General features: G+C 38.9%; 1 protein-coding gene across 11 annotated transcripts in view; it reads left to right on the top strand.

The window, feature by feature from the left end:
• The window catches only part of MAST4 (microtubule associated serine/threonine kinase family member 4), a 574,884-nt gene that overhangs the window by 448,686 nt on the left and 101,644 nt on the right, over positions 1-24,554 (top strand). For all 11 annotated transcript variants that reach the window (XM_046672111.1, XM_046672109.1, XM_046672105.1 and 8 more), the window contains one exon: positions 14,646-14,734. In XM_046672111.1, the coding sequence (XP_046528067.1) occupies positions 14,646-14,734 (89 nt within the window). The remainder of the gene's footprint in view (positions 1-14,645; positions 14,735-24,554) is intronic.

Genomic DNA, 24,554 nt, shown 5'->3' with positions numbered 1-24,554 from the left:
AGATTTTATTTATATGTTTATGTTTGTTTGTTTATTTGATGAGGAAGACATCTGTGCCAGTCTTCCTCTTCTCTGTATGTGGGACACAGCCACAGCATGGCTTGATGAGCGGCGTGTAGCTCTGCTCCTGGGATCTGAACCTGTGAACCCTGGGCCACTGCAGCGGAGTGTGGGAACTTAAGCCCCCAGGCCAGCCCAGCAGATTTTATTTTTAAGACGGTTTAGCTGCGTTGTTGTTTTCATATGTGTTTTGCTCTTTCAGGAGGATTTTTAGGTCTCTTTAGAAAAATAATAAACAAAGGTAGCCACTGGAAGATTTCACATTGATTTCTTTCACAGTGTCAATGATCTGTTTTCTGTAAGTCGATGTATCCTAATCCTAGTCTTGATATGCAATTTAATTTCATGTAGGCGTGTTATTCAGGATCCTTTTCAATATGGAAATTGTACACAGTAGGCTACCATCTCTCTATACCATTGAATTTCTACTTAGAAATGTTTTCGTGTGAAGCTCAGGGATTCTATAGCTTTAATAAACAGGAATCCAGGAACACAATGAACAGGAACTCTCTGAGTCATGGCAGGGAGTGCAGAATGAGTTTAGGTTGGATATCTGGTGAATACAGTGAAGAGGCGGAGGTGGTGTGTTATTCTGGAGCTCAGGGTACTTACTAATAAGGACCAAACCCCAGGCTAGGGACAAATGAGGTCACCTCCTTAAACACAAGGCTGAACCTATGAGAACTAGGTGGCCAAGCCCATGAGAGGCAGGCCAGGATTTGAATGTGAGTAAAGCCAGCATTAAACTTTTCCTTAGTAACTGACGTTTTCATGACACTTTAACTTGTCTGAACGCCTACGATAGTATCAATGTAATTCACACAACTTAGTGAAGCCTCTTTCTACACACAGACGCCTTCTCATACATGCTCTCTTAGAGTCTGGGAGGTCTTTGGGGAGCAAGAATAGGGGAAGATGCCAGACTAAAGGAATGGCATCTTGAAGGAAGTGCAACGAAGAATTCAAGATTTGGGGTCACAAGTTTATAGAAGTTGTAAATATGTAGATTTTATAGTGTTGAATTTGTTTTATTTTGGGAGACATCATTTGTAAATGCTTCGGCTTAAAAAAATAAAAGCTTTTCTCAATAACACAGTCATTATACCTTATTATAAGCTTTAGATCTTCTGCTGGCCAAATTCGCTTCCTAATGCATATTACAGTGTGGTCAGTTGGTCCTTTTCTCCAAAGCCAGTGCATACAAAGATGCAAACATCACAAATTTAATGTCTGTGACTTAAAGAGTCAAGTATGTAGAAATAGAGAAGCAAAAAAAGCCATGTTAAAGAGGGCATGATTCAGAAATTTGGATGTAATTTTGAAATCCATTAAGAAACCGCGGAACAAAAAATCTGATTCCCACATGCTTAAACACAAGTCTCTTTCTTAGTTGTGTCTGACTAGACCGGCTGGTTTGGGCAGGGATGAGAAGGAAGTGCTTCTTGCCATGGATAATCCATGTGTTGGGTCATCCGCCTTTGGATTCTCGAGAATACGCTGTGGAGGAGGGAATGTCCAAATCATGACATCTCATCTGTCTGTCTACCCTGAGCCTGAAAACTCTGTATATAGGTGTGTCCTGGGGTAAAAAGCCCATGACACTGGGGCATCTGTCTACCTGGATCAGGCTTGCTGCCTCCAGAAAACTGAACTTTTCACTTCTTCAGTTTTCAAATCTATAAGGTGTGGATAAAAATAAGTCCTATCTCATAGGAGTGTCATGAAAATTAAACCATTGCTCGGCATGGATGAAATGCTTAGGCAAAGTTAGCAGTTACTATTGTTATTGTTCTCGTTGTTCACATTTAGGTAGACCTCTCCTTAGAGGGGTCAGAGGTTGCTTGGGGAGTATGGTAGCAGAGCAAGGGATGTTAGCTGGCTTGGACGATTAAGGCATTGAGCTGAGGTGGACTGACGCACACAGTCCTGACCATTGGTCTGACGCTCTGAATTCTCTTGGATGTGGTTCTTTGCATGTCCCTCCACTCTGACATTTCCAGTTTGAAGCCCTTAGCCAGAGCTTGGATGGACGCTAGAACTTGTGGTTCCGCAGCTTTTATTTTTCTGTTTCTAAAGCCAACCGATCACCCTTTTTACTGTTACGTTCTTCCTATAGCTGTGTTACTATTTACATTTACTATCAAGTCTTGCTGCCTTAGAACCAGCCTCTTTAGCTCTTGCATAGTTCATCGTGTTCAATTTAGAAGTTAATTCTATGAGCATTCTTAAGCTTCTTCTGAGATCCTTGAGAGAAGGCCTTAGTGTAACATTCTAAGTATGAAAACATATGTTCATGAGAGAATGTGTGCAACAGAGAAAGACCATGTTTTATTTTGACAGCTAATATTTATGAAGCACTTGCTGTGTGTCAGGCACCATGATAATTTCTTTACATGCGTTATCTCATTTAATCTCCACATAGCCCCCTGAGGTCGTTCATATTCTTATCTCCATTCTACAGATCAGTAAATTGAGGCTTACGGGGGTTGGAACTTGAAACCAGATCTACCAACGTCAAGTCCTTACATTTCATAACTCCACTCTCCTGAGAAATAGCTGAGCCAGGAAATTTAGAACAAAGCTATCTCTTTCTTTGTGGAATAGAATTGTTATGCGTTCACATAGGAAGTAGTTAGGGATCAGCCTGGTAGCACAGTGGTTAAGTTTGCACGTTCCACTTCAGCGGCACGGGCTTTGCTGGTTCAGATCCTGGGTGTGGACCTACGTACTGCTTGGCAAGCCATGCTGTGGCAGGCATCCCATATATAAAGTAGAGGAAGATGGGCATGGATGTTAGCTCAGGGCTCAGCAAAAAAGAGGAGTATTGGCAGTGGTTAGCTCAGGGCTAATCTTCCTCAAAAAAAAGTAGTAGTTAAATGTATCTCTATGTCTAGTGCAGATTTCTAACTTTGAATGTGCTCTAATTGTGGGAGCCACATGACCTCCCTTCCATGTCCTTGTTTGCCACTAGTTGGTGGTGCTGCCTTGGCAGTCGCTGCATCATCTTCCAGACCTAAAATTCTGTTACTTGGTCCACATATGGCAAGAGCCAGGAGCATTCATTACCCAGACTGAATACTGAGCAACTTAAAGGCCAGCTTCTTCTGGTATCTCCCCAGCCCTCCTGTCTTTAGCACAGAATGGGCTCCTTGTGGCCAATTTCATCTTTGCAAAATGAGAGACAGGCTAGGAAAACATCAGTGGATGCAAATGAGAAAAAGAAAAGACATGTGTCAAATTAATTAAGGGAAAACATTCCTTTGACCTCTTGTTTCTTTCTGTGCTTTTCACCGAGGTGGGCTGCTCTTCTCTCCGTAGAGGGCTACATCCCTTGCATGTTGGACACAAATAGTAGGGGACCAAGTGCTTAATTATGGGATGAACACAACTAATTTTAATCTCCGTTTGGCAGTTTTCCTGTTGGTTCTCCATTTAGGAAACATTTTCTTCTACTTCTGCCCATTATCACAGCTTTGACATTCATGTCATTAACAGAATGTCATTTTGCAAGATACTGAATTAGGCGCAGCCAGCAATAAAACATACTGAACAGAAAGATACTGGCTTTTTGCCACATGACTTCTCCTCCCAGAAGAGAACAACGTGGAGCTCTGATGTCGGCTCTGCATGTGTGTGTGTTTGTGTTCCGACTGTGGAGGCACATGGAATCAGGGGCAGTGCACTTGTGGGCAAAGCGCTATGCTGAATTGCTGTAAATGCCAAATGCTTTCGAGCTGCAAGGGTGTTAAGTAGTCATGCTGTTCATTCTGGGCTTGTCATAAATTTCTGTTGATTGTCATAAAAGGAGATCCAGTGGTCATGAAAGTACACTCTCCTCCCTTTTGTGGGTCAGAAACAAGCAATCCCAGAGTCCTCTGAACGTGAAAAAAAAAGGAGCAGAGTGTTCATTTTTATGGGTACTGTTTAACTATGTAGCTAAATTACCCTACTAGACTAAAATATATCCTCCAAATTAAATGTTTCTAGGTGTAGCAAGGTAAACTGAGATTTAATTTCTGTACGGAGAAGGCTGGAGTAGGTGAAACAGTATTATATCAGTTCAGCTGTGATATAAATATACACATAAGATTTGGACATAAGAATATCTTCCAATCCAGCCCTCTAAAGTGGTTGACCATTTCTTAGAAAGCAATAAAAGTAGGAAATAGTAGATAGAGGGCAAAGAAGTTAGTGGTAAAGTTTTATTGTGGTATTTCCAAAAGGCAGATCAGAAGATTAGATTTAAGCTGTTGTGTTTACTCGCATTTGGTGCTGCCACCGCTTTCAAAGGCTTTTAAAGATTTGTTTCCTTATCATTGGTCAACGGAGAATCATCTAATGCTATAAAATGAAGTTGATTAAAAGTAATTTTTATAGTTGGACTTTGAACTTGGCTTTCTGCTATTTACGAACAAATTTTTCAACTTGTGACTTTTATCCATATTGAGTGAAACATGAGCGGTTAGAAAAAAATGTGTTTGTCACACATGTCCTCTCACCTCATCCCACCCAAACACACACACACACACACACACACACTTGCAAAGTGACGATTTAGAAAAACATTAGTTTGTATTTTGTTTGTTTTTCCTTGAGTCCCCAACATGTCTGTGGATTTATCTTTGGTTCCTCACCACAACTGCCCTGGGAACAACTAAGGCTTGGATGTTGGTCTCGTAGGTATTTGACCCTGACCGTTTACTCAGTTATAAAATTGGGGTCACCACTCCACCCCTCCCCCAGTTGTCTCTCATTGCCGCTTTGCTAACCCAGCCACAGGTAGGCCCAGCCAGGTGACAGCAGCTCTTTAGCCTTGAAGGACAGATTAGACCACAGTTTTGAATGACTCCATGCAATGTTTTGGCCACATCAGCCCTTGGAGCAGTTCCCCAAGATACAGCACATGCCCTTGAACGCTTAGATCAGAATTGATTACCTTGCCTTCCCCGCACTCTCTTCACACCCTCATCCCAGGTAGGAACAATTCTTATTATGTGTCTCTGGTGTGAGGTTTGAGCTATTGTACTTTGTGTGACTAATCTCAAATCCAGAAGTTATCTCCTCATTGACTCTCCCAGCCCTTAAGTGTCCTCATTCAAATCCATGACCTGCCCTGACGTTTTAGGATTCCTGGGAGGCGTACAGACTAGGTACCTCCTGTGATTCGCATTGCAGATAAATTGCACTAAAAAAGTTCACAGGTATTGGATCCCTCTTCACTTTAATTACTTTTTGCTTCCAACTTTTTCAGCAGGTGAGCTTACTCTGCTACTATAAATCCCATATCATTACCAACTCCTTGACTTTGAGCATTGTGTTATGCCTCTCTTAATTCCACTGATTATCCCATTGTAATTTTATTCAGAATGTATGTAGGTTTTCCCAGTGTCTTTCACACCATGTACATAGCACCACAAACCTGTCAGCTCTTCCTGTTTTCTGTTACACATGGCCTTGATCAATCTAGTCGTCTGAGACTCTATTATAACATCATCCTCAATTAGTTTAGTCTTATAAATTAGACTATCTTTGTCCTGCAGGTTAAATTATAAAGTTAAAGGCAGGAACCATATTTAGTCAGTCATTCAAAATATTTAATGAATCTTTATTCAGATCATTTTTATTTCCTGTATTTTTCTGGGTGTCCAAAGAGATTCAGTATTCTATTAAAATATACCCTTTGCCCTCAAGGAACTCATTCTGCCTCCTACATTCTAAATTCCATGTGGAATCCTGGTGATGTTTACTGAATGAATGAGTGGACGCTCTGCTTGCCAGGATCACTATGGTACAACATGGTGAATGTCAGCTACGCGTCAGTCCTGTGCTGACATATGACATCAGAGCTCACGATGTCAGCCACACAGAAATAGCTCTGTTGGTATGTCTAGCTTTGAAATAGCCACCAAACAGAATAATTTAGAAGAAATAGGTTTAAAAATTTTTTTGTGTATCAGGCAGATCACTGAGATTAAGGGATTATTTAAGGAAAGCCTATGAAATAGAAGGACAGTTTGCCATGTGTACTATTCTGTAAAATTCTGGTGCTTATGACTTGCGAAAATATGTTTGAAACCTGATTGGGATTTTATCTTACACTGTAGATAGCGACAAATTTTTGTCTGTGCCTCTCTTCTAGATTCTGCCTTAGCATATGGTTATCTGTGAATCAGTCTTATCTCTTCTTTTATACTTTAAAGACTTTGAGAATATTTTCATTTTTTTATCTCCCCTAGTGTTTTGTACATAGGAATAGACATTCCATAAATATTTCTTACATTGAATAGTGTCTTGCTAATCTCTGTATATTCAGCCATTTCTCTTTTCTTCTATGAAGACAGGAAATTGGGCCAGACCTCGCCATGGGCTTATCTTAATGGATTAGACATATTTCCAAGAAGTACTATACAGTAATATAGATATTTTCCTATTGATTTTCCTCAGAATTTTTGAAAGCTCGGAGACCTCTCCCTTCTGCTAGGTGTGTAATTAGCCTAAATTTTTTGCTCATAAGTGAAATCAGTATGAGCAACCATTCATTTCTATTATAATTAATGCCTTTAAAAAGGAGTTTTTCTACTAATGGAAAAGTTAAGTTCAAATATCATGCTGATAATATCAGTAATAAGTATTCATCATTACATAGCCCGGATAACCATGAATGAGGTCATTACTTTGAAGGCCTGAAGCACTCAGGCCTGTGGTGTAGTCCACACAGTATCAGCACTTGCTCTTTCTCCAGGTTTTTGGAGTCTGTACGAAAGAGTGAGGACTAGTATGATGTTTACAATGAATTTGGGGGCCACTGTTTTGCATGAATTAATTTTGAGAATCAAATACTATATTTTAAAGTAGATCACAGGAGATGAGAGTGTATTAGAAATGTACATCAACTTAACTTCCTAACTGGTCTCTCTCCTTCCTCCTTCGGTTCTTTCAATCTAGCAGCCAGAATGGTTCTCTTACAACAAAAATCAGATTATGTTTAAAACCTTCCAATAGCTTCCGTCTTCACCCAGACTAAAAACCAGTCTCCGTGCTGTGGCCTGCAGGCTGCCCCAGATCTGCCCCAGTCAGCTCTCCGCTGTCCTCTTTTCTGCTCTCCCTGGCCCCTCCGCTCCTGCCACCCTGGCCCGCTTGCCCTTCCTGGAAGACCCCTGCCTCAAGGCCTTTGCCTTTACTGAAGGCTCGCTCCCTCATCCTTCTGGTCTCCTTCAAATATCATGTCCCCAGTGAGACCTTTCCTGACCACATCTGCCCTCTCTGTCCTACTTTCTACACTACTTTTCTTCATTGCCATCTCTCATACTGTAAATGTCAGCACCATCTCCCATACCATCAAGTTTACCAGTTGATTATGTTTATTATCTGCTTCCTCCTCCAGAAGGTAAGTCCCTTGAGGGCAGCAGGGACTTTTGTTTGTTCGGGATAGTACCTAGCATATATTACGGACTCAAAAAGGAATTTGTGGCATGAACTAATGAAAGCCTGGATGGAGCCTTGATTTCACGGGCCATGGGGAAGACACTGGCAGTGCCTCAACTTCACATAAGTAACAAAGTATGTCACTGAGGCAGAAATATTAATGCTTTGTTCTCTGCTGCCTTTTAAGGAGGACTAGTGCTTATCCGGCCAGCTACCAGGCATGGCCTTGTGGTGCCGTTCAGGAGAAAGGGTAGAGCTGAAGACTGGAAGACCGTAGAAAGGATAGAGTGCTTTACTTAAGAAAGAAGGTTATTTCTGAAAGAAGACAATAGAATGAAGGCAGAAATTGAGATAAAGGCAAGGCAGCCTCTGAAGGAATAAGCAGGATTTGAGGGGAAAATGTCCAAAGAAGATTTATGGAAGATTTGCTTTATGTTGCATGATATAATTTTTCTTTCAAGTGCAGCCTCAAGGCTTTTGCATTCAGATTTGCAAATACACAGAGGCTTAGACATTTCATGTTGCAAAAAGGAAAAAGAAATGTCTGTGATATATGTAATTTTAATGCATTTAGGAGTCCTAAAATTTGCTTCAAATGAACGATCTAAAAAAGGAATGAATTAGACTGTATTTATGTTGCCATGGTTGAATCTCAGAAATATAGTGTTTAGTGAAAAAAAACAGTTACAGTATATCTGTAATGTACAGTGTATGCTAAAGTATAATTTGTACAAAAGTCAAAAACATGAGTGTCATAGAAATATAAAATGAACATGTGTCAGAGATTTGATTTAACTTATTAATTAATGAGGGCAGCAGTAACATATTAAAACAGGTTCAAAGGAGATTTTGAAAACCATATATATACTTAGATATAGATGTATAAATGTAGATGTAAATATAGATATAAATATTCTGTATCTATCAGGAATGATGAAATGAATTTGCTAGTAGATGCAAAACTGGTTAATATCTTGTAGGACAGTGATATTAAATGTTTGGGGTCATCTTTCTATGGAGTGGAGGTCATCTGTATCTGTCCCATACAAAATTCATTTATATTCTTATGGACATGAATCACTTGTATTGCTACCAGATTTCTACAACTTAACTTCTACCCCTATAGAGCTTTAAAATAGCCTTGTCAATAGAAGGACAATGAAAAGTGTACACGCTTATATAGAATCAGATAATCCCCTGCAGGGTCTGCTATACAAAGCCTAGCAAGCCACTGAAAGGAAAGCCATTCATCCCTTTTGCACAACTCCAAGTCTTTGTTAGATTTTCCTGATATGTGATACCACTAGCAAAAATGTGAACACATACACAAATGTTGTTCATGGGTATGTAATGCTAAAGTGCCAAAAGTGGATGGGAAAGCCCCAGAACACAGTTCTTTTAGTAGTTGCCTGTTTGGGGAGTGGAAATGTTTTTTGGTTTGGACGTCAGAGGGTACATTTCTCCCTGTTTCTGAGATAGATAGAGAGATAGACAGACAGACACACAGACAGATTGATAGATAGATTGATTGATTTTAAAGATTGTGAACAAATATGACAAAATGATACGTCTGTTCATTCCAGGTGGTGGGAATTGTTGAATTATTTTTCTATATTTTCTATCTTTTAAAAATTTCTTGGACCAAAAAAAAAGTATATTAACTATTTTTCTCATCTGGTCCAACCCCTTCATTGAATGGAGACAGGAGCCTACCTGGTTTATAACATTTATTCAGCAATATCACATTAGCTAGACAATTTCTGCCTCCTAGTCATCCCCAGTTCCTGCATTTTAGCCTTCTTCTTTGTTTTAGGAATATTTCTACATTCAGATTCTATTAAAGTATTAGGAAATCATTAGCAGATGTTTATGTGGAGTAAAGCTTAGGTCTATAATTGGTCTCCTGTGCAAATTTATCAAATTTTTCACCAAGATGAATTAATATATTGTAGCCTAACTTTTCAGAATTCCTGGGGCTTTTTTATGCAATTTGCTGTGTGATCATTGCCCCTCAATGGTGGTCAGTCACGTGTCATACTGAGAGTTGACCTTTCAAGTCAGCTGTGAATGTTGGGAATTACTGCCTGTTGGGGTTTCCCTCCTCAGCTTGTCTTGCCGTGATCAGACATGATCAGTATTCACATCTCAGAATGAGCGTAATTTAAAATTAAGCTAGATTTCAGCTACTCAGAACAATTGCAAAAGGCCATAGCCTGGTGCGCCTCATGGCTTTTCCAGACCTGGTGGGGAAAATGAACAGGTTCTTCTACCATGAGGATGTGACAGATCCAGATATGAAGCATTTACAGGTCCCGCCAAGCCCTTCATATGGAGCCCCGAGCATAAGGTCATCCTAGGCAAAAATGGAATATGGGTGTTTTGGACCAAAAATACATGCACTACCTTCCCTACCCTGCCTTCAGCTTAGTAGCCCATGTTCCTCTTTGTCTATCACACTGAGTCGGGCCTGACTTGGATGGTGAAGTGCATGATCCAGCTCTGTCTTCCTGGCAAATGGAAGGTGCTGTTGGCAGTAATTAGGAGAGTGAGAAGCTCCTTGTGACTGCTTTGGAGAATGGGAGCAGTGAACTCAGGGAGCGGGAGCGATGCCCTATTCAGTCCTCACTTCACCTGCCTGAGCCAAAAAACCATGCAGACCCCTAAAACGCTTCCTGGTGGTGGCCTCGTGTCACTCTAAAACGTCTCCGCGCAGTGCCCATCCAACTGTGGCCTTCTTACAGAGTGTTCTGTCCCTGCCTGCCTTGCTTCCCAGCCTCCAGAGCCCAAGTAGTTCTACTCACTCAAAAGTACTGGCATTCTTTCCACCTTCTCATTCTTCTCAGATCCCAGGTCCACCGTCAACGGTATTTGTTGTACCATGTGTGTGTGTTTTGTCTGTGCTAAATTCAGATTTTTTAAGTAAAGAATCTAACTGTGTCATTGTGTCACCTTCCGAATTGAGGGAATAAACTCAGCATATTATCTACAGGCAAAGTGAGTGTCTCCATGTGTTGCTTCAACTGGAGAACTGAAGACGAGGAGGTGCCTTCTGGGAAGTGGATGTTTCCGTGTTTGGCTTTTAGATTGGAGCTCGTGCAGGGTGAATGGCTTCTATTTCTTCTTAAAGAGTGAAGCAGAAAGAATGGGGGATGGATAGCTGAAAATTGAGTTCATAACTGATCTTGAGTTCCATTTTTGCAATCATATACCTCTGTCTCTAAGGCTGAAAACTAGAGATAACTCTTTACAAGCTCAAATGCTTAGATGAGGATAAATTTTAAACAAGTTAAGAGATTTCTGAGGCTGGCCTGGTAGTGTAGTGGTTAAGTTCATACACTCCACTTCGGTGGCCTGGGGTTCGCAGGTTCAGATCCTGAGTGCAGACGTAGCACTGCTTATCAAGCCACACTGTGGCAGCATCCCACATAAAATAGAGGAAGATTGGCACAGATGTTAGCTCAGGAACACTCTTTCTCACAAAACAAATAAATAAATAAAATTTAAAAATAAAAAAATAAACACCTGGTTTAAAAAAAAGAGAGATTTCTACTATAAAGTGATGTTTCTGTTTTACCTGGTAGGACGCCACCTGTGTTTTCCTCGGGTGACACTGCCTGAGCAAAAGTAAGGCTGAATCGACTTTGTTGTGCTAGCAGAAGGAAAGGGACCTTGATTTTGCCCAATTGGCAATGTTTCTACCATTTTATCACTTTATGGATTAAATGAATGGTGTGTGGTCACTGACACCTGGGGAGCCTGCCTCGCACTTGGATGCCATGAGCTTCTCCTTTCATCAGCAGGAAAGTGTGCGATACTGGATGAAGAAACGATCAACAGAGGCCAGCTCAGCACTTTGCTCGAGTGTCATATTAATGTGGGTAGTGTCAGGTGCTGTGGCTGTCTAGGTAGTAGGGGCTCATAGGTCCTGCCCCACTGGTATCTTACTATGGGGTTAAATGTAGTTTTAAAGCAGTAAAGTAGGTGACTCTCAGAGATACCAGAGCGGGGACTGCTAAGATTGCATGGCTGCCCCTGCCCCACCTCGGAAAGTTATCTACAGAATATTCCAGTAGGGTCCCAGGATTTTGAAAGTATTAATATATATATCAACATGTAGGTATTTTGGGGTTAAATGGAGTATAAAATGCCTCTTTACCTTAAGAATGTTAGCAACAAATAAATTCAGTTGTGAGGCCAAGACTCCTCATGACTATGGAGATTTTGTGTACACATGGGAATCTCTGTCTTGGCCTGTATTTCATAAAGTCTGGTTTTGCCATACTGAAGAGTATTTCATGTTTAGAAGCTTGCTGTTGGATTGTTCAGATTCAAGAAAGTGCCAATTTTTATAATCTTAATACCATCCCTAGCTTCATGCTGAAGAGCTATGGGGGGGTTAGAGAAGACGCTGACAGCTGAGCAGTGTGCTTTGGTTGTTTGGCTCATAGCATTTGTCCATGAGATATGCCTCTGATTCTTTAAGGTTTTGTATGGTAAACTTTATATAGCATACTACCAGTACCTTAAACAGTTCAAAATCTGAGGCAGCTTGTTTTTAACCTCTTTTAACTTGCTCATATATTCCTAGATGAAGTAGCCTGTATTTTCTTTCCCTCCAAATTGCATTCATTTTCATCTATTTGTGAAGATTATAAATCTTCCTGGAGAGTAGGCAAATACAGGATGAATGTAACATAAACTTTTTTCATATTTTTAAATTTTATATTTCTATCTTTTTATAGTGACTAAACAAGTATATTTCTTTTTCAGATTTTATTTACACATTTCTTTTTGAGATGTTTTTGAAGTACATTTTTAAAATCAATACTTTTCTGCTTTCTTTTGGTAGATTTTAAATAACTGATAATATTGTGAGGGGTTTTTAATTTGTGTTTTTCTTTGTTTTAAGTCTAAATTGTTGGCTATTTATTTTGCTTGTTGTGGTAGTGTACTGGTCATTCTATATGTTTTTCCTAAAATACAATTTTTTAAAGTTTTCTTTAGGAAATATCATTTTCTAAATTTTAGCTTTAAGTCAGTCAGCATATTTCACTGATATCCCTCTGTAAGATATTCATTAGATTGCTATTTATGTTGATGCACATTTCATATTCATTTGATTTACATATATAAACATTTATAATTAAATATCAAGAGAAAAATCTTCATAAATGATTTAGATCATACTAAATGTAAAAAATAATATAAGTAGCCATTTTTGTGATAGCTAACCTGTATTTCAATTAATTTGCTTAAATTAATGAATAAGTTAACTGAGATTACCAGGGTGTAAGTCTGTCATTTATAATTTCTTTTATTAACATTAGCAAGTTGATATATTTAATATTCCTGTGTTGAAATGAAAAGACATTAATCTGAATTAACACTAAACACATTATACAATAGCTTTTAAAAAAATCTGACTATCTGATTTAATAATTATGAATGTAATAGGTCAAATACAGTTCTTGATAGATGAGTTGATAATATCACAATCCACCTTCATAATTAAGTACCAAGGGTCCATTCTTATTCAACAACTTCTTTAAGGCTGAGTAAATATGATCTTAATTAAACTCACAGATAATGCTATGGGATGTTGATTGCTCTAGTAAGGAAAATAAAATGATGCAGCCTGACCTTCAGAAATTATAAATATGAGAATGTTGACATGATAGTAAACAGACATCTAAGGGAGAGATTGCTTCCCAAGTCAGTACTGCTGAAAGAAATTGGGTTTGGTTTTGAAATGCATTATTTGGATATTTAGAAATGTTCCTTCCAATTATTTTATACAAACTCTCAAATATGTCCACTATACCTAGTGTAGAAGTCCAGTGTGGGGCTGGCCCAGTGGCACAGCAGTTAAGCAAGCACATTCTACTTCTCAGCGGCCCGGGGTTTGCCCGTTCGGATCCTGGGTGCGGACATGGCACCACTTGGCAAGCGCCATGCTATGGCAGGCGTCCCACATATAAAGTAGAGGAAGATGGGCACAGATGTTAGCTCAGGGCCAGTCTTCCTCAGCAAAAAGAGGAGGATTGGCAGCAGATGTTGTCTCAGGGCTAATCGTCCTCAAAAAAAAAAAGTCGTCGGGTGAAAATTCCTATTTCAAGACCCTGATATAACAGAGATAATATTCTGAATTAAGAAGATGTTACAATAAACCTTTATTGGTGGCTGAGGGCAGCCCGAGTGTAGCAAGATGGAATCATGGTGCCCTGAACCTTGTTAAAGGTGAATTCAATGACGTAACCTGCTGGTTTTTATTAGCCTTGTCTAACTACTGTACTGATAATAGAGAATGAAGTGCCTGTCTGTACTGAAGAAAAGCAAATGAAAATAAGATAATATCCACTTTATCATCAGCCAGTTTTGCATTTACCTTATCCTTTGAGGCTTATGAAAGTTACTTTGGAATCCAATTAACCATTTTATAACTTTCTGCTAGCAGAAACAGAGAAAAATAGCTGCCCTCTGCCAGGATATAATGATTTATTCTTCCTCACTGAGGATAAAAACAGTAGGTAGTGTGCCTGTGAAAAAAGACTTCGCTATTATTTTAATACAAACTGGAATCTGTTTTTATGATTCCAAAATATTTACCTTAATAAGGAATTTGAATGCAGTATACAAGATGAAAAATGAATGAGTGGTAAAATACATTCATCTTAGGCATCAGCTGTTCTATTGACAAAAGGCACAAATATGAAATTTGTCTAAATAATTAGATTTTTAATTAGTTCATCATTGTAAGATTAATGTCATTGCACTTCATTGCATGTAATTTTGTATTAGACATTTTGTGTCAACAAAAATGCTACCTGTGGTTTGCTGGTTTGAATCCTTAATTTATCGCTTGTGTGTATGACATGTCACATATTTGCAGTCGAGAGCTGAAAGAAGGCATTTGATTATAGCTTCACTGTGGTGAGGAATATTGATGGTGTTATACTATATGAATACATTATGTTTTCTAATATTTAAGAGGCAGCCACCTCTCAAATATTAGTGAGTGCGTATTATCTTGCAAAAATTTTAGCAGTAGCATGAGCAGATAGCTTGTTCAAGCTCTAGTCTGTGCCTATGTTGAATGTACCTAAACATTATTGATGCTGTGTTCTCTTTCTAATGCTTTATTTTTACTTTCCTTTTGACAGTTGCCGAACAAGCAACCGGAAGAGCTTGATAGGCAATGGGCAGTCACCAGCATTGCCTCGACCGCACTCACCTCTCTCTGCTCATGCAGGTAATTAATTACCCTTTCTTAGGTTTGGTTTACTTCTTTTTGCTAATTTTTAAAACAATCCAGGCATTTTGAAATTCAGATGAGTCTTCACATTTTGTTATCTTGGTTTTCCTGTTGTTTTATCAATAAGTTGTTCTTTCTGATAAATTAGCCCAAACCTTATCTGCTCTTTCAGAGTATTTGGACTCTGAAATTAAGAATTTCTTTTTGTCTGGGATCCTTTTTCAATGATGTCTTTTTCCATTTCTAAATTTGTGGATGATGCAAGACATTTCCATGTCGGGATTTTCTTTAGGAAATGCAGACGTGTTAGTTCACAGAGGAGAATTGGTGTTGAGAAGAACTGTAGGGGAGGAAAAAATATTTTTCCTTTACTCTTCTAAGTTCTCCACTGGGCACCCTGTAACCAAAGCCAGATTAACAAAACAGCGTACAAATTTATTTAATGTAAGTTTTAGGTGACATGGAAGCCTTCATAAGGAAATGAAGACCCAAAGAAATGGTTAAAACTGAGTGGTTTTATGCTAGATTTGATGAAGGATGGAAAGTTGTGCAAAGATGTGACAGGACAAAGGTGAGCTAATTGTAGTCAACTGGGGGAAACTTAGCAAGGCCTGTTCGGGCACATTCCTCAGTGTCCCTTTGTCTTCAGAGATAAGGACGCTGCTTTCCTCTGGGTATAGGGAAGGTCCCTCCCTCATGAGGATTTTATGACCTACTTTAGGAGCAGGTCAGAACGTCCTTCCTGAACATGCTGTTTCTCAGATTCCTTAATCTTAAAATATTCGATATGCCAAGATGCCATATTTGAGGTCATGTGTCCTAAATTCCATCAGAATTATTCAGCATTCTTTTCTCCCTAAAGTTGAACTTACCTCTTATATATGTTAGCTATTACAAACAGTGCTGCTATGAGCGGCCTCAAACATGCCTTCTCTTGTATGTGTGCAAGAGTTTATTTAAAGTTTGACCTGGCAGTGGCCTACGTTACTTATCTATTACATCCATAACCATTGTAGGGACAGTGAAGATTCAAGAGATGAGGCCTTTGGCCTCAAGTACTAATTACAGGGAAGTTAGAGCCATATTACAAAAACTGCAGTGAAGACTGCTTTGTATGTTGTGGGGGTTTTTGGGTTTTTTTTGTTTTTTTAAGTTCTATTCAAGATGGTGCAAAGAAGAGAAGGGTTAATTCCGATCAGGAAAGTCTGGGAGTGTTTGAAGAAGCCGCTTGCTCAAGATGTTGAAAGATGGGCAAGACTTTGGCAGGTAGAAATGGGATGAGAGAAGGGGACTTCTCAGTGTGTGGCTAGAGTGTGAGATGTGTCTGCTTGACTGTAAGAGAACATAAAGGTGGAAACAGAGAGGAAAGTCAGGGAGTAGAAGGAATTTTTACTTTGAGTGCTTTAAAGGATTTTGGGGAGGATATGTGTTTTAGGAAGATGTCTTCAGGATTGTGATGGACGATGGTTTGAAAGGATGAACAAGTAAGCCCTACCTCCGTTGTCCTCTTGTGAAAACGCTAGTTTAATGCTGATGGGCTTTCAGATGATGTTGACTTCATATTAAAAGTAGGGCTGTGACTCTCCCCCAGAAGGAAGTCCTTTTGCTCCAAGGGGCCCTCCAGTTGAGAGTGGGAGTTATCTGTAACACGTTTGGGGAGAAGAAGGGAGAGAGAGAGGTAGCTGCCCCTCTGGAATGAAATTTGATTTCCCCCATAATAATAAGTGAAAGATGATAAAGTAAAAAGGTAAAAGGTAAATTGATAAAATTATGATACTGTGACATGACGACCAAAGTCCAGAAATGCCACTCCAGGGTAAAACTTCAGAGAAACTTTTGCACATGTACTCAAGAAGACGTGCTCATAGCAGCATTGTTTGCAATAGCTGAACATTTGAACCAACCTAAACATCTATCAGTTGGAAAGTGGATAAGTGAATTGTGGCGTAGTCATCCACAGAACACTGTGCACATAGAAAACAAATGAACTACCACAGCACATGGCTACGTGGATGAAACTCAAGGATAGTGTCGGAGAACAAAAGCAAGTGCAAAAGAATATTACGTAAACCATTCGTGTAAGGTTAACATGACGCTACATACAATATTTTATTTGGGGGTACACACACACATAGACAATGAATACGTACGCATATGTAGATATACATTTGTAGTAAGAGTCTGAAGGAAAACATGGTAATTTTAAAGACAAATTTCATAATAGTAGTTACCTCTGAGAAGGTGGGAGAGAGATATAATTGGAGCAAGGGCTAAGCAGTTGGTAATATTATTTTTCCAAAGCTGTCTGATGAGTTCACAACTATCTGTATTGTTACCATTGATACTTTGGAGATTTATATTACATCATTGCCATAATAGTAAAAGCTGACAGAGGGTCTCGGAAGGCCAAATACTTTGCACTCAGACTGGAATCATATCTTTTTCTCATCTTTACATTCTCCTAGCACAGTGCCTCGCAGTATATAACGAGGTGCTAAGTGAGTGATGAATTCTGTTTCTCACGTATAATCCAATAGTGATTAAAAACACTGAATCCTACTCCTCTTTGTGGTGTTCTGCAGTAATTGCACCATGCTTTATGTGCCTGTTGATTAGTCTTTTATTGTTGTGCTTTTCTTTAGTTCTAATATTGAGATTAGAGAAAATGTAGTTAAGACTTTAATGATCCTTTTAATTATTTTTCTTGTCTCTGTGTAGACTTAGCTTGAATTCTTTCCCCCCTAACGTAATTTTAGTAGTATTTCATCAGACGAGTGGGCTGAGAGAAGCCTGTCTTTCAGCTTCTGAGAGTATTTTTCCTTAGGTTACGGAGCCAACAGGTTGTTATTCACTCAGAAGCAATAGAAGTCTGTCAGACTTTTTTTGTGAGAAACGTCATTTATCACAGTCTGGTAGATTCCTGTTTCTGTGTAAAAAGAAGGGGAAAATGTAAGTTAAATAAAGGACCAGTCCTCATGTCTTGATAGTAAGAAATGCCTCTTCACTGCCCATGCCTCATCCCTCTTCCTTCCTGTTGGTCCAGGCTCCATCATGTGTTTGTTACACTGAATGCCAGGGGAGGGTTCCCACATGTCTCCAGAAAAAGCAAGAGGAAGCACGACTGCCATCTCTCAGTGCTTACTGACCCAAAAGATAAAGTTACACTTTCTATTTTTCTTAAGCAGGAATTATGTGAGTCAGGCCACTTGTCGCTGACACATGAACTTGTACCCATCGAATGAATTAATTGGTAGAGATGAGAACATTAATTTATTTGTGTAGGTGTGTCAGTAGTGCTCTGAGGGAAAAAGAGATACTGGTATAGTGTGAAAAATCTCTTTATGGCCCATAACTGGCAAACATCTGATCGCCTTAATATATAAAGAGCTTGTGTAAATTGATATGAAAATAGTGAGTGTACCCAGAGAAAAATGGGCAAAAGATGTAAATGGTGGGTCACAGAAAAAAAATAAAAATGGCTGACAAAAACATGAAATGATGATTCATTAGAGTCATGAGAAAAATGCAAACCAGAATAATGAGGTAGGATTGGTCACCTAGCATATTGTCAAAATTTCAAAAAGTTGATAGACTCCAATGATAGCAAGGTTGTGGAGAAGCAGTCCCTTTCACATCATGGAAGTGTTGATGTGAATTGGTACAATCATTTTGGTTAGTGGTTTCCAGTAGTGGTTAAAATTTCAACTGCATTTACCCTTTTGCCCAGCAAATCCATCTCCAGGAATTTATCTTACTGATATTCTCACAGAATAACAGAAAATCATAAGTCTAGCATTGCTTGTAACTAGCAAATAGAAGGTAAGTTGCTACTACCACTTTATTATTTACCGTGTCTTTCAGTAAGGGACTGGTTTAGTAGAAAATGATTCAGGCATATAATCCAGCACTACATGTTTGTTATAAAGAATGAGGTGGGCTTTTATGTTCTGATATTAGAAAGATGCCCAGGATAGATTATTAAGTGAAACAATACATTGTGTAATTTTATCTGTGTGTGTAGGTGTGTGTTAGAGTGCATCTACACATATATACACACTGGTATATTCATGCATATTCATAGGGAATTTTTGAAAAGAGAGAGGAGAAACTTGGCAATGTTCATCTTTGGGGAATAGGACGGTGGGGAAATTAGCATGCGGTCTTATAATAAAGCTCTAAAAGTAAAACCTATAAAGAAAATAAAATAATACCTGTACTAGTTTTCTATTGCTGTGTAATAAATTACCAAAACTTTAGTGGCTTAAAACAGTATCCATTTATTAATCTTATAGTTCTATAGGGCAGAAGTCCTGGTAGGCTTTATTTGTTTGAGCTTGGGGGGGCCTCTCCCGGTAACACAAGGCCAAAATCAAAGGAAGGTAGAAAATGGCACGCTCCTAGTTCCCTAGGAACCCTCACCTAGTTTTTGTGCTCAGGGTACCATAAGGCCAAACTCAAAGTGTCACTGGAGCTGGGCTCTTACCTGGAGACTGGGAAAGAGTCTGCTTCTGAGCTTGTGCTGGTTGTGGACAGATTGGGTCCTTGCAGTTGTAGGACAGGTCCCCATTTCATCCTGGTGTCAGCCAGAGGCTGCTGTCAGCTTCCAGAGGCTCCCTCCTCCATCTTCAAGCCCACAATGGCACAGCCAGTCCTTCTCATGCTGCAGATCTCTAACTTCTCCTGCCATCAGACGCAGGAAATTCTTTCCTTTAAAGGGCTCATCTGATTGGGTCAGGCCCCCTCAAATACTCTCTGTATGTTAAGGTCAGCCAACTTGGGGCTTTGATAATATTAGCAAAAATCCCTTCATAGTAGTACCTACATGATTGTTTGCTTGAATAACCAGGGGACAGGAATCTTGAGGAGACCATTTTCAGAGTTCTGCCTACCACAATATCACTTCCATATTGTATTTTGACTCCAATGGTAAAAGTATGAGCTCTAAGAGTAATAGAGAGGATGAGCCACAGACTGGAGGCAGATAAATAATTGAGACCTACTGACCCCAGGCTTTTAAAGTCCTAGGAGCAAATGTTGCTCTATTGGCCAAAATACCTAACCTTTTGTGTCTTCAAAAATCGTTTTACTGGGAATTTGCAGGTGACTACTTAGATTCATTTATAGGAGAGTTTTTGGAAGGAAGAAGGAGAGGAGTCTCATTTTCCTATTGGACAACTCAAGGAATTACTAAAGAGAGGAAATATCCCAAAACCTGAGTCCACATAACCTGTTAAGTTAGTATCTAGTTGGAAAGACTTTCATAAATTATTATATGTGTATATAAAATAATGCATAGGAACCTCACTGCTGGAGGATTAGTCACCACTGTAATTCCTGCTGCTCTGTTCACCAAGCCCCTTTCTGAAGAAATAGCTGAGCTAAAAGAGGCTCATAGAGGTGAAAATAATTAGAGAACTGGAGAGATTGTATGAAAATAATACATCTCCAGGTGGAAACTTGGAACACCCAAAAAAAGCATTAGGTAGGCACGTGGGGGTTGGGCAACAAAACCAAACACCCCAAATCCTGCTCTTCAAGATGAATCCCTGTGAACATTTTGATGCATATTATCTTTGACCTTCATTATCTCCCCCCCACCCCTCCACCTCCACCCCCGGGGCAGTGGCTTAACAAACACAACCAAGTGTATAAATTAAGGTGATTTCCAGGTAGAAACTATGAGACACCATTTTTTCAATACAGTTTTTATTATTTCAGAAAATTGTCAGGACCCTGTTTTTTGGACTTGTTTTAGAGTCTCTTTTTGAGCCACATGTGAAAATTGGTCTCCCCGCTTTACAGCTTGCTCTCCTTAGATTTGTGTTATATCAGTTGTACTCATTCATCAAATGTGACATTGAATTGGATGGAGATAAAAGGCAATGGTTTTGCAGACAGGCATGCTGATGCAAAGAACTGAGAGTTAGTAGTCTGGCAATGAAGTAGAGATAGGGGAAAAATAAACAAGGTGAACTAATGAATTCAAAGAAGGCAGTCTGGGATAGAACAGGGTTAGTAGACATTCCAGGGCGCCAGAGACATACCTGAGAGCATTCCTGATATTGGCAAAGAACTTCATAATAACCCACTGCTCGGAGACTGACCATCAGCTTGGAAGATATGTAGCTGGGTAGTAAGGGGTTTGGTCAAACCTGCAGTTTTGGCCTCAGTGCCAACCACGTCCTTAATCTGCTTACCAATATCCACATGGCTCTGTGCCATTTGAAAGAGACAGTAAAATCTCATAAGAAATTTTGTAGGCTATGTTCCTATGACTCTGATTTTCAAGGCTGGTATGGTTAAAAAACAAAAGGTGATATTCTGATTGTAACAGTAAAGCTGATAGTTTGTAGAAAATATGAGAAGTTACATGGAAAATATAAATCCTCTTTAACCCACTACCCAGAGATAAAACTTGTTAACATTTTATTGTATCTCTTTTTTTTTTTCCTATATGTTGTGTGTGTATATATGTATGCATGTGTTGGTACATCTATACATATGACTGAAATGCATATGTTGAAACCTTTTATTTTACTCTACCCTTGCCAACACTAATGTTATAGTTTTTCAAGTTCCATCAATATAAGCCAAACATAATATCACAGTATTTTTTCCAGTGTTATTGAGAATAATTGATATGTAACATTGTAGTTTAAGATGCACGGCATAATGATTTGATAGACGTATATATTGTGAAATGATTGCCACAATAAGTTTAGTTAACAGCCATCACCTCACATAATTACCCATTTTTTTCTTGTAATAAGAACTAAGATTTACTCCTATAGGAACTTTCAGGTATACAATACAGTATTATTAACTATAGTCACCATGTTGTACATTACGTCCCCAAAACTTATTTATCTTATAGCTGAAAGTTTGTGGCTTTTGACCACCTTCTCCCATTTTACCCACTCCCCACCCCCACCTCTGGCAACCACCAATCTTGTGTTTTTTAATTTTTTCCATTGTATTGTTCTCTGTATCTATGAGTTTGGGTTGTTTAGATTCTACATATTAGTGATATCACACAGTATTTGTCTTTCTCTGTCTGATTTCACTTACCATAATGCCCTCCAGATCCATCCATGTTGTCGCAAATGGCAGAATGTACTCCTTTTTTTGTGGCTGCATAGTATTCCATTGTGTATTTATACCACATTTTTTTATATATTCTTCTGTCATGGACACTTAGGTTGTTTCCATGTCATGGCTCTTGCAAATAATGCTGATTCTGGATATATGCTCAGAAGTAGAATTGCTGGATCGTATAGTAGTTCTATTTTTAATTTTTTGGAGGAACCTCTATACTGTTTTCTATAGTGGCTGCACCAATTTACATTCCTACCAATGGTGGGAACACAAGGGTCTCCTTTTTTCTGCATCCTCACCGATGCTTGTTATCTCTTGTCTTTTTGATAATAGCCATTCTTACAGATGTGAGGAGAATATCTTAGTATTTTTAATATGCATGTCTTATTACTCTTTTGTAATCTCACTGATATTCTTTTCTGATTTGCTATTTGAGTTTTCTTTTAATGGTGTTTGTTTTTAACATAAGTTTTCCTTTTTCTTACTTTTAATTTTTTTTTCATGGTCCAGTTTGTCAGTCTGTTTCTTTCTGATTTCTTCCACTTTTGTTGCTGTAGAGTTTCATTTTTGTTAACAAGGCTGGTCTTGCTCTCAGAATTTCTGGTTCTGCTCTCACCATTTCCTCTGCCCCGTTCACGCCTGACAAGTCAAGTATCGGGCACACAGTTCTTTGCCTTCTCACACTCTTAGTCTGTCATATGGGGTGACGGTTTTCCCAAGCAGCGAGTGAGTTTTTGAGCAAAAAGAGGTTTCCTGAAGACTTCCTGAATTTTATAGGCTGGCCTACAAAGAGAGGAAGATAGCAACAAAAAAGGCGTTCAGACAGCTTCTCTCAGCTCCCTAGAGGAGGAGGGGACACTATGTCCTTGCACATTTCTGCTCAGATATTTGTGGTGCCATCAGGTTTGCATGCAGCATGCAGAGGGAAAGCTGTGGCTTGTGAATTTAGTTTGCTGGTAGAAACTTACTCAATAGGCATGAATAATGTTTTGGTATCAGTGAAAGATTTCTCCCTAAAAAATCTTTAGTGAGGCTGGGGACTTATACTTGAATGTAATAATGCCTTTGTTTCATTTTTTTGGTGACTTTCATTCAAAAGCCTTCAGCAGGTTTTCCATGCTTGAAATATTATCTGCCAAACTGTTTAAATCTGCTTTGTAGATTTTTAATAAAAATGTTTATTCAGCAAGGCAGTAACCTTCTTTGGCCACATACCATGATGGTAGAAGGCAGATGGTTCCCTTGGTTCTTTATCTTTGGAGAATAGGACAAAGCAAGATTATGTGCCCATGGAGTTATAGCAAATTGATTGTTAGCCTGAATAGAAATTGGTTCCTGATGCCCCATATAATCACTCTTTCTTCAAAATGATAGAAACTTTCTTTTTTGTGTGTGCTCAAGAGGAATCTCTGATATGGTAATTTATTGTCATTCTTTTCTAATGATAAGCAGATCTCAACAAAATCAACTTAAGTTTGGAAAGCGCTGTGTTCAGTCAGAGCACCTTGATGTCTTTCTCCTAGAGTTTCATTCTGTATTGGTTGAAATCGGTAAATCCTGTGGCTAAACTTAATTAACCCTGGGTAGAACATCACCTTGGAATTATCTGGTTTTATTAAAACTCTAAATGGGCCCAGGACCAGCTTTCCTAATCTAGTGTGTGTCCAAGCTATATGATTTCACAATGCATCTGTTCTGTGTTTTTAAGTATTTCATAAATCAGTTTCTCTGAGTTAGGGGGAATACCATCTTCCTTATTCCATGTAAGTTTATTCCATATAAGCACCCACGATTTTATTTTCTAGTCCTTAGCCTTTGTGTAATTGCCAATTGTTGGCTTGAGTAATGACACATCCTGCCCTTCCTGCTTAAGGAAAAGGATGATAAAATCAGCTGGACTGACGTCAGTCGATGTGTTTTCCTAGTTTTTGGTATCACTTTGTGTGGAGTCACTCATTGGGGGTATATACCAACATCATTACTATTTGTGAATTCCTTCATGCCGATCCATCTGCCCTGTGACCTGCGTTCATCGTGTGGTCCTTTGAGAAGGCTGCACTGTTTACATGTAATCTATTCCTAATAATAATTTAATGACTGACATCTTTTGTATTCCCCTAATCTCTAAATGTAGAATTTAATCTGAATGGCCTTTGATTTAGCTTTTTAGTCTTTCCTTCATTATAAATGGAAGCTTTTGGAAGCTGACTCTTAAATTTAATTTTAAAAAGTTTCCCTGTGTTAACAAAAGGGGTATTAGTTGTTTTGTTTTTCTTTTTAGAACATGGGTCTCTGGGCAGCCACTCAGGAACATTTTACTCCCCCATCCATTGTGAAGGGCTGTTTGTTTTTTAATATAAATTTTGCAACTATTTTTTGTGTTTATGCAACAACTATGAATTTTCTTTGGCTTGGGTTGGTTTCTAAAGTATCAGTTGGATCTTAATTATGTATTTTTCAAGTTAGAATTGACAACATTTGGTGATATATTAGATGTGGGCTAAGAGAGAGTTGATTGAAGGTGGCCTCCAGATGTCTTGCTGAGAATATGGATGGGTAGAAGGGGCATTTCCCAAAATGGAGGGGACAAGAAGAACAGATCTGAGACAATGCGTAATAGTTCACGTTGCTGCGTAATAGTTCACGTTGCTGCGTAATAGTTCACGTTGCTGCGTAATAGTTCACGTTGCTGCGTAATAGTTCACGTTGCTGCGTATTGAGT

This window comes from Equus quagga, chromosome 9 (genome assembly GCF_021613505.1).
Source record: "Equus quagga isolate Etosha38 chromosome 9, UCLA_HA_Equagga_1.0, whole genome shotgun sequence".
In the NCBI taxonomy this organism is placed as follows: domain Eukaryota; kingdom Metazoa; phylum Chordata; class Mammalia; order Perissodactyla; family Equidae; genus Equus; species Equus quagga.
This window is presented reverse-complemented; position numbering and strand designations above follow the sequence as displayed.